Below are 11548 nucleotides of genomic sequence, written 5' to 3'. Positions count from 1 at the left end.
CAACTTAATGTGTATATAAGTAGGGTTCAGGTCTTGAGGAGCAGGAAGAAAAGTTCTCTGTTCCTCAGTAACAACTCTTTATGGAGTCAAGAACATTCTAAAGGTAAGTAGAACAAATTCTTCTGCAAGTTTGGAAAAAGGAACCTAACGCCAAACAAACTTGCATAAACCCCAAACATTGAAGGAAATAATCTCTTCTATTAAGCACAGTACAAAGAGGCAGAGGATTAAAAGCAGCGTTGCTGGGTGACCTCTCCAAGGCATAGGGACTAACTAGTAAAAGCAAGTGATTGAGCTTGCAGCTTAACTCCCAGTTCACTAAGAGTTTGGATGGAAAGGGCAAATTAACCCACTGCCAGTTATTACTTTTCAGCATCAAGATGAACATGACAGATATCCTTTGCCCTAAGGACATCGAAGCAGCTCTGTCCAACTGCAAAGGTAAGGGGCCTGATCTATTCCTGCACTTTTAGCATCTTTTTTTCCTTTTAAAACTATCATAGCATTTGAGAAAGTCAGAACTGGAAGGAACCTGAGAGACCAGCTAGCCCAACCTAGATAAGAGATAAGGAAACTGAGACATAGCATTAGAAAGAGTTCTTAGACTCTAAGACAGCCCCTGCTGTGATACTAACTTGTTGTGTTCTTGTGGTATGCCACTTAATATTTCTCATTTGACATTATTACTCCCATTCTTGTTCCAATCAAATTGGCTTCTAATCAAATTGTTTCTCAAACACAACAGTCTATCTCTTGTCTCCATGCTTTTGTCCAAGAAGACTTCCATGCTATCCTCACTTCTGCATTTGAGAATCTCTGGCTTCCCTCAAAGCACAACTTAGGTGCCACCTCTTATTTAAAGGGGTTTTTTTGGATTCTTCCCTTGTATATACTTTGTATTTACTGAGTTGTGTATCCCCTTGGATAAAAGGTAAGCTGTTTAATATCAGGGCCTTTTTTTGTTTTTGTTTATAACTTTTGTAATCACCGGTGTCTAGCATAGTGTCAATTGTACACATTTAATAAATATTTGTTTTGAATTGAATTGGATTGGGAAAAGAACAGGATATGCATTTATCAAGCACTATGTGCTAAGAGATTTACAAAAAATATCTCATTGAGTTGGAATGGATTGAATTGAACTGAGTTAAAATTCTCTAGGTTTTGGTTTTCAACTTTATAAAATGAGAAAATTGGGCTAAAACTCTATCTCTAAGGTTCCTCTAAGGTAAGAAATACAGGTTAAGTGAGCAGGGTAAAGATATGTCAATGAAAAGAGAACTAGATCTTTTATCCTGGCTCTAAGGACCAATCTATTCTAATGTACTTCCAACTATAAAACTCATCAGCTCTCAGAGAGAAAAGAATATTCTTATAAACCCTGATACATCTTGAAAGCTGAGTGAGTGCCCTACTCACTGAGCTCATTTGGGAAGACCTACTTGAGAACCATAGCAGATGTAGTCCTTCTGGTAAGCAAAGAAAAACACTCACATTGTTGCCTTGGTACTTGGTGCTTTCCAATCACTAGCACTGAACCTGAATGCAATGAAACACTTCTTTTTGGTACCATCCAGTTATATTTGATGATAAACATCTTGAATACCCCTAATAATTTGGAATGCCAATCAAGGACTTGGCTGAAACTCATTGTTTTCATGCATAGAACTTTTTAGCTGCCTATAATGTGGTATTCTATTTTTTTCAATATCAGATATGTTTTATTGCTAGAGGGAACCCCCTCTAGAAAAAATTACAGATCAATATGTGCTGTTTAGAGCAGAGGTAGAAAACATCTGGTTGTATAAGGTCCTAAATCATTTGGTCTAGGCTGCTATGACTCAAAATTCAATAAATCTAAGAACTTTTTAGGGGTGAATTAGTTAAATGTTTGGTCAAATAAAGCAGGCTAATTTTTAAGTTGATAATTTTGTCTGACCCCTGAATGATGTAATAAATATCAAAATAATTCTTGGCAGAAAAAGGTTTCCCATTCCTGATTTAGAGTCTTAGAGAGTTTCCTGGGGAAACTGACAGATTAAATTATTAGTGTCCTGGGTCACACCTCAAATTTGTGTTAGAGAGGGGACTCAAACCAAGTATTTCTGATTCCAGTTCTCTATTAGATAAAATAGGCAGTTTCTGATAATCTAATTTGTTTCTTCATAATAAATAAATGCCAGAAATAATTTAAAATATTATGAAAACCCTGACTTTGCCTAAACAAAAATCTCATATATTGATCCTGGGTAAGTCACTTAACCTCTGCCTGTTTCAGTTTCAACGTCTATAAAATTTAGTCGCAAAACAACTAGGTCTGTAGAACAGATAATAATCTTTGATCTTGGTAGTCTTGAATTTTAGGTTAATTTATTTAGAAAGCTAAAATCACAAGTATTTCTGTTTCTTTCAGCTGCTGGCAGCTTTAACTACAAAAACTTTTTCTCTACGGTTGGCTTATCTGGCAAGTCTCCTGATGTGATCAAGAAAGTTTTCAGTATCCTGGACCATGACAAAAGTGGCTTCATAGAAGAAGATGAACTTATGTAAGGGTGCCTTTGATACTTGTATTAATGTGAAAGATAGAAGGAAAATGCTATATCATAAAGTACGATGGGGAAGAGTAATGAATTTGGAGCAAGTCATTTAACCTTTTGAACTGTCTTCTATAAAATAAGAAGGTAGGACCAGTTGGCTTCTAATCCAAGCTTTTAATCCAAGCTTTGTTATCTTGGTTTTCCAAAAATACTTTGATAAATGTATTTCAACACATTGGTTTCTTTTGTAATCCTTTGCATTTTATTTTATTCATATAAAAGTATTCTTCTGAGAAGAGCTCCATAGGCTTCCTCAGACTGTCCAAGAGATTTAGGACACAAAAAGACTTAAGACCCTCTTTTCTAAGGTCCCTTCCAACTCTATAGTTATGATCTTATTATCATAAGCAAAGAACCTTTGAATGATGTTCCTGAGAAGGATACAATCTGGTGTCCCTGAAACAGAATCCATTTCATTTGTTCACATTGCCATAGGGTTTTTTGTTTTGTGAAGTTAGATTTTTTTTGTTTGTTGGTTTACTTTGTTTAACTCTGTAGTTTTGCAGGCTTACATTTATATATTGTTGGAATATGGTGGTTCTCATTCAGCATTTGGGCTTTGGCATGATCTGCCAAGGAATAATGTTAGAGCATGTCAAAATGGTCAAATAAAAGCTGAATTGGGTAGAGGACCACATTTGTATGTCCATGAAGACATATCAAAGTGAGTTCTTTTAGAAATTACATGTAACCCTAGAAAAAAAGATATAAATGAGATAACATGACCACTTATCAACCCAGGTACTTCCTGCAGAATTTTGCCCCTGATGCCCGAACTCTGACACCTGATGAGACCAAGATTTTTCTCACAGCTGGAGATTCTGATGGAGATAGCAAAATTGGAGTGGATGGTGAGTTTTTCCAAGGGGTTCTCTAGAGACTAACCTAAATGGGATGCATGAATGATCTCAAATACTGAAATACAGATTCACACCCTATCCTTTGATTACAATTAAAACAACTAAAAAAACCAACAAGATAACAAGACAATTTTTCCTGCCTTTTCCATCCTTACCAGCTTCATCAAGATATCTATAAAATGCCTATGTTTTTTTTAATATTTATAAAAATAAAGGCACTTTATTGCTGCAGTTAGGTGATAGAGAAAATATAACAATACAACTAGAGTAACAAAGACCTGGGTTTAAAATTGACTCTGACACTGTTGGTATGACCCTGGCAAATCACTTAACTTTTGTCTGCTTCAGCTTTGTCATCTGTAAAATGAATATAATGATAGCATCTACCACTTGGGACTGTTGGGAGGTTAAAATGAAATAATATTTGGAAAGTGCTTTAGAAAACTTTAAAGTTCTCTATACTTTGATGTTCAGTCATTTTCAGTCATGGCTGCCTCTTCATGACTCCTTTTGGGACTTTCTTGGCATTTCCTTCTCCAGATCATTTTACAGATGAGGAAACTGAGGCAAACAGGGTGAAACTTGTTCAGGGTCACACAGCTAGTAAGTGTTCAAGGCTAAATTTGAATTCAGGTCTTCCTAACTTCTATCTTCTGTGACACTTAGTTGTTTCACTATATTAGTTCTTCTTCTTATTACAAATCCTACTTGCTCAAAGATAAATTTATTTTAGGTACTCCTTTCTCTTAATTTCTGATGGACCTATATCATGACAGGGAATAGAAAAGACCAGGTATTTGTTGCTGTCCTATCAATCCAAAGACCACCAAATACTATTCTATTCCAGCAGAAGAAGTTATCATTATTTTCAACTTATAATACAGAGCAATGCTCCATGATATCCAATACATTCATCCATAACAAGTCTTGGAAAGTAGGGAAGGGAAGGATCAACTACCATTTTGCAGATGGCAAAAAGAAGATGGATAGGTGAAGCACTTGTCTACCAAGGCTTGTTTCCTTTTTTTTTTCTCTCTCCTATCCCTCTTTGCTAGCCTGAACTACTAGCATCTCCATAAGAAAGCAAGACTTGTCACCCAGACCAATTTTAATTGTGGTCCTGGGAACTAGCAAGCAATCCTCCATGCCATTGATGACTTGTGAAGATAAAATTCTAATGCACTAGACCAAGAGTCAGAAGATCAACAAGTAATGGCCTGTCCCTAGCTCATTGGTCCTCAGATTCCTAATCTTTGAAATTAAATTCATATACCTGAGTTCAAATCCATCCTCAGACATTTGCCACCTTTTGTGAACCTGGATCAGTCACTAAACATCTGCCTTTTTCAATATTCTCAATTATAAAAATGATGATAATAACAGTATTTGACTTCCAGGGCTGCTGTGAGGGGGAAAAATGAGCCCAGTGCACATTTAAGCACAAATAATGACTTCCTTCCTTTCTTCCTTTCCTCTCTTTCTCTGTTTCTTCCCTTCCTTGTTTTTTTCCTTCCCTCTCTGCCTTCCTTCTTCCTTCCTTCTTTCCTTCCTTCTTCTTTCCTCCTTTTTTCCTCCCTTTCTTTTATACTTCCTTTCTTCTTTTCTTCCCTCCTTTATTTTCTCCCTCCTTTCCTCCCACCTTCCTTCTCTTTTCCTATCTTCCCCTTCCCTTCTTTCTTCCCTTCCTTTCTTCTTTCTCCTTCCCATATTCTTTCACTCCTTCCCCTCCCTCTTTTCTTTTTCTCTTCATTCCTTTTTTCTTCCCTTTCTTTCTTTCCTTCTTTTCCCCTCTAACTTCCTCCTTCCCTTCCTTCTTTCCTTCCTTTCTTCCCTTCCTTCTCCTCCCTCTTTTTTCTTTCCTCCTTTCTTCTTTTTTCTGCCATCTTTTCTCACCTTTCTCCTTCCTTCCCTCCTTTCCTCTATTTCTCTCTCCCAACTTTCTGCTGTCCTTCTTTCCTTCTTTTTTCTTCTTTCCTTCCCTACTCCTCTTCCCCTCCTTTCTTCCCTCTTTTTTCTTTCCTTCCTTCCCTTTATTCATCCTAACTTCTTCCATTCCTTCTGTTTAACTTCCTCCCTTCCTTCTTTCTTTCCTATTTTCCTTCATTCCTTCCTTCCTTTTTCTCCCTCTTTCCTTCTCTCCTTCCCTCCCTTTCTTCTTTCTTTCCTCCCTCCCTTTTTTCTCCATTCCTTTTTTCCTTCCTTCTTTGCTTCTTCCATCCTCCTCCCTTCCTTCTTCCTTGCTTTCTTCCTCCTAACTCCTAATTTACTCCCTCCTTCCCTGATTCCTTCCTTCCTTCCTTCTTTCCTTCCTTTTTCCTTCTTTCTTCTTTCTTCTTCCTTCTTTCTTCAGTGATTCTGGACTATCACCTTTTATGAGAAGTAGAGACGCAAATAGCAGTTGGAAAAGCATGAGAATGAACTGATTGTTCAGAAAAAAAACCAAGTAGAAATTTTTGCTAAAATAGATTAGTTCCATAGATTATAATAAGTCTTGTAGATAAAGTTCAAGGGGAAAAAAATTCTTCATGAATCCTTGAATTATTTACTTCTCTTCAGCATGAGTACTTGAATTGAATCAATGTAGCATAATAAATGCTATATTAATATGTACCCATATTAATTTATGAGGCAGCTAGGGTAATAGAGCATCAGACCTAGAGTCAAGAAGATTTGACCTCAGATAATTACTAGATGTATGACTCGAGGCAAGTCAATTAACTCCTATTTGCCTCAGTTCCTCATCTATAAAATGGGGAGACACTAGAGAAAGAAATGACAAACCTCTCTGGTATCTTTGCCAAGAAAACCCCTGACAAAGAGTCAGACATGACATTGCAACAACAATATTATTATATGGTCTACAGGAATGGGTTTTTTAAAATGTTTGTTTTTAAGGAAAGAAATAGTTTCAAAAGGTAGTAGAAAGTAGTAGTGGATAAGGGAAACAGTAATATCCTATTTAACTATTGATAATGATAGAAATAAAATTTTCTGGTGATATGATAATGATTATAATTATGGCTTAAATTTAAAAAAAACTTTACTTTTTAAACTCAATTTCAATATTTGTTTTTACATTGCCTTCGTGTCCAAATATAAACTTCCCCTCTCTTCTACTCAACAAGTTGCACCTTGTAACAAAAGATTAAAAAAAAGAAAGATAAAGAAAGCAGTTTTCACAAAGCCAATGAACACATCTATCATACCTGACAGTGTGTGTGCAATATTCCTCATTCATAGTCACCTATTCCCTGCAAAGAAGAGAGGGTTATTACAGGATTTTTGAAAGGGATGTTCACATTTTATTTTCATATTCTCCTAGGGTAGTTGGAGACTCAGAGACATTCAAAAAATGAACAATTTGCCTAGAGTCTTGTAATAGCATGGCTTATACTAGAGTCCAAGTTATCTGGTTTGCAACTCAATGCTTTCCCCCCATTGAAAGATTTTTATTGATATATTTTATTTTTACATCATTTAGACCTTCCCCCCCTCCTTTTCCCTTTCCTGGAAAGATATCCTTATAAAAAAGATTTCTTAAAAAATAAAGAGAAAATAGAGAAAAAAATTCAACAAAACTGATCAATATGTTAAAAATGATTTGACATCATATAAACTTTTCCACATCCATGTCGCCCATCCTACTTCACAAAAAATAGGGATATTAAACAATTAAAAATGAATTTTTTCAAAAGGCTTCCATATTTTATTCCAATACCCTCTTAGGGTTGCTGGAGAAACTGAGGCACTTAGAAGAAAAGTGATTTGCTTAGATTAAGAATCTTGAGAAAGTTTGGGATTTAAAATAAGCTACCCTCCAGCCACCACCACCCCCCAAAAAAGTCTAGGCATAGTTCACACTGGGTTTCAAAGTCCCATGGCTCTCAGCTCAATGTTTTTTTACACTTCATCATAACCTTCAGTTAGCAGAGATGGAATTCGTAATGATCTCATCACCCCGTCTACCCTTCCCACTCCACATCTATTTCCTTTCCAGGGGATGGTGTATAAAGCATAAACTGGGAAGGTATTATAATAAAGAAGAGGCAAGAAGTGGCCAGGCTGGGAAATTTCTCCCAAACCTTTACTAGGATGAAAGTAGGGCACCCATCAGAATGTGCTGTGGATGATGAAGCTAAAAACTGTGTTTGTCCCAGCTAAACTGGGACAGGTGTCAACGCAGTCCAACACATATGCTAATCTTAGCCAGACTTTGAGGGGAGAGGGCTATGCTGCTATGGGGAATGTGCTTTAGAAGCAAGTCTAGTACTTCTAATATATTAGCTCCAAATAAGGTGTTGAATTATATAAAACTCAGTTGACTTCAGTTTTATAGTAATGGTGTATGGGATGAGTCTTAGTCTGTGGCAAGTAAGGAGAAGTGAAATTGCGGTCTCTATGCTGCAAACAATGGACTGTCCTATCCTAGACAAGTCTCTATGCCTCATCACCCTTGTCTATAAAGTGAGATGGTTGGACAAGGTGATCTTGGGGGTTTCCTCCTATCTGCAACATTCTTCAATTCTGATTCCACCCTGTAGAGTCTGGCTCCCTGTTCCAAAGCAATTTTCTGCAATGGCAGGCTGTAGAGGTTCACTAGGTCCAATTCAAAATGCTATTTGTGGGGGCAGCTAGGTGGCACAGTGGATAGAGCATGAGTCCTGGAGTCAAGAGGATCTGAGTTCAAATGTGACCTCAGACACTTAATAATTACCTAGCTGTGTGACCTTTGGGCAAATCACTTAACTCCATTGCCTGCCCCCCCCCCCCCAATGCTATTTGCAAGGGCTATTAACTTCACCCTCAAATCTGGAATCCTACCTTTTCTAAAAGACTTGGTTACTGTAGGTAATATAGTTTATAAGGTCCTTGTTGCTACATTTTGAAAACCTGAGTTTCTTAAGCCCTTTGAGGATAATTAAAGACTGTTCAGTTTGCTTGGGAATTTTTTCTTAAAAGTAGTCATAAGTAGAGAGAAGAGCTATCAGTCATCTTGTTGAATTTTCGGAGTGTAAAGTAGTTCTGGAGAAAGAAAAAACATTCCCTTTATTTTTATACTTCAACTGGAAACCCTTAAGGATTATATAATCTATGTAAGATAAATTCCCATTGAATACAGTGAAAACTTTTAATTGAGGCAGGTAGGTAGGTGGTACAGTGAATCAAGTAATGGAGTCAGAAAGACAAATTCAAATCCAGCTTCAGATATTTACTAGTTCTTTGGCCCTTGGTAAGTCTTTTAATTTCTGGCTGCCTTAGTTTCCTCATCTATAAAATGGAATTGATAATAAAAGCACTTCCCTCCTCCCAAGGGGGTTGTGAGGGGGAAAAATGAGAATGATAGTGAAGCACTATATAAATACTGGATATTATTATCTTCTCTTGTTTAACATCCATAATTTTATTGTATTGATTAGCAGCAATCTGTAAAATGAATAGGATTCCATAGATTCCATAAACTTGAAGGTTCCTTCTAGCTCTGAATCTATGGTTGTATAAAAACTCTTCACTCAAGTATTTTTGTTTCATTTTCTTTTTCCTTTCAAAGACTCTGGTTCCTCCTATGTATCTTAGCTTCCCAGGAATTCTAGCAGCCATTCTTTTTTTGGAGATATTTTTAATTTAAAAATATTAATTTTTTTCCAAATATATATCAAGTTTTCAACATTCATTTTCTGTAAGATTTGAGTTCCACATCTTTTCCCCACCTCCCTCCCATCCTTCCCTCTCCTTAAGACAATGAGTGATCTCATGTGTTATACATGCCCAATCATGTTAAACATATTTCCATATTAATCATATTGTGAAAGAAGAATCAGAACAAAAGGGAAAAAACAATGAAAAAGAAAAAACATAAAACCAATTTTTAAAAAAGTGAAAATTGTATGCTTTGGTCTGCATTCAGACGCCATAGGTCTTTCTCTAAATGTGGATAGCATTTTCCATCTCAAGTCTTTCAGAATTGTCTTTGATCAAAAGTCTTTCATAGTTGATCAGCACATTATGTTGCTGTTAATGTGTCCAAAGTTCTCCTTCTCTAGGAGCTACACTTAACATCACTGAATTGCTAATTTTCTTCTTCCTTTGACAGAATTCCAAACTATGATAAAGTCTTAAATGGCATCAGACCAAAAAAAGCAACATATGGAGTGACTTGAGATTTTCCTCCAAGAAGCACCTCCTTGGCACATCTTGGTACATTTTTGTGTTTGTCATATGCCATTCGTAAAATGGCCGTATGTTGTTAATTTCACAAATGCAATTGTTTTCAAGCTCTCACAATGTACAGGTGTTTGGGTCATGTGGTGTTGTGTCTTAATAGGGGACACAGCCAGCAGCGTGACTATGACCAGTCACACTGTTGAAGCTGTAGCTGGGATAAGGGTAAAGCAAACAATAAAAAAAAAATCTGTGAAAGAAACTCTCCCTTGATTCTATTCCATCTCTTGCAGCTTCCTGACTTTTAAGGTCATTCCATTGATATTATTAACCTCAAAAACCTTTTACTTTTTTCTGATTGATGATGGAAAATTTTGGTTCTGTTTGAGTCATACAATGCAGAAATAAGCAGAAAACTAAAAAAGGTTATGTGCTTCTTTCCATCCCACTCCCATTTATTTGAAAGGAAATGCTGCAAAGTATAAAGGAGTTTACTCTTAAAAACTTAAAAATTAACAAGGGTTATTATTGTTCTGACATAATTTAATAACCATTTTTCTATATAGTAGTTTTCAAATATGAAAACTTTGTAAATATAAAACTATCATTTTTGCTAGTCAATTGACAAGATTAGGGTAGCTCATTCAAACTTTTAAGGTTTGATTCTGGCTTAGATCTACCCAAATGAATGCTTACAAGTCATTATCAATGTGTTCTGGGATTATTTTTTAATTTGGGGTTAAGTGACTTGCCTAGGCTTTCATGGCTAAGCATCTGGGATCACATTTGAATTCAGGTCCTCCTGACTTTAGGACTAGTACCACCTCTACCCCAATGTGTTTCTTTTAATGGACTAACAAGGAACCTCTAATTCAAAACAAAAATATTTAATTAAATAACATAAAGTAAGTGACAAGAAAGATTTCCTTCCCTATAACCACACTCCATCCCATAGATATGCAATTGTTTTCAAGCTCTTGCAATGTACAGGTGTTTGGGTCATGTGTTGTGTCTTAATAGGGACTTTCACAAGATATTGCCAGTTGGAAGTGGACATATGAAAGCAACATACATAGTTGGAAAAGTCATGTAGTAACTTAAGCTCCTAAAACAACATTACCCCTGGAATCCTCTTACTCCAATACTGTTGCTTGTTTTTTTCCCTCTACAATACTGTTTATTCTAAATGTGTCATTGAGTTTTGAGTGTACATTGGACTACTTCTGATTGGTTATGTCCACTGATCTAAATTCTCTGTAACTTTCTGCTTATCTCTTAAAATGCTCTCTGCTACCACCTTCTGGTATTTAATTAAATTTTTCTCTGTTGAAAGGAAGATCTATTCAGCTCTTTTACCTCGAAGCCTCAAAGCAATATTCTCTCTCTCCTCTCTCTCTCTCTCTCTCTCTCTCTCTCTCTCTCTCTCTCTCTCTCTCTCTCTCTCTCTGCCAATTTCACTCAGTTATCTAACTACAGAAGTATTTAGGTACTGAAGTGTCTTACTTTCAATCTCAGACTGTCACTCTCTGAATTCAGTTCATTCTTTAATTTAGAATGAGAAAATTCCTTTGAATTGGTTTCTACTTTCTTGAAACCAATTATGATCCAGGCAATTTTTAAGTCAGTAATTCTAATAAAAGGTCTGTACCCTCATTTAGAAATGTTCTAAATCAACAAATCAATATACTGGGTTGATTGTTGGCTTTTACAAATAGGAAAAATTACCCATTCTTTAAGGCTGGCATTTCTCAGAAAAGGTAGCACATTATATTACTTTACTGAGGATTTGCCTCAAGGCAGGCAGTAGATCTATTTAGTAAGTAGAGTTTTATGAATAATCAAGGCTCAGAATTAGATTTCAACTCAATATAATTCCTTTATACCACAAATATAAATCATGCCTGATTTTCTTCTATACTTGGGTTTCAAAGA

The 11548-nt window shown here is 36.1% G+C and overlaps 1 protein-coding gene across 1 annotated transcript; it reads left to right on the top strand.

The window, feature by feature from the left end:
- The first annotated feature begins 380 nt into the window (after positions 1–380).
- Positions 381–9574, top strand: LOC141502832 (parvalbumin, thymic-like). The gene is made up of 4 exons (XM_074207789.1): positions 381–441; positions 2414–2546; positions 3339–3448; positions 9549–9574. Exons 1-4 carry the CDS (start codon positions 381–383, stop codon positions 9572–9574), a joined length of 330 nt encoding a protein of 109 aa, XP_074063890.1.
- The last annotated feature ends 1974 nt before the right edge of the window (positions 9575–11548 follow it).

Source organism: Macrotis lagotis, chromosome X, assembly GCF_037893015.1.
Source record: "Macrotis lagotis isolate mMagLag1 chromosome X, bilby.v1.9.chrom.fasta, whole genome shotgun sequence".
In the NCBI taxonomy this organism is placed as follows: Eukaryota; Metazoa; Chordata; class Mammalia; order Peramelemorphia; family Peramelidae; genus Macrotis; species Macrotis lagotis.
This window is presented reverse-complemented; position numbering and strand designations above follow the sequence as displayed.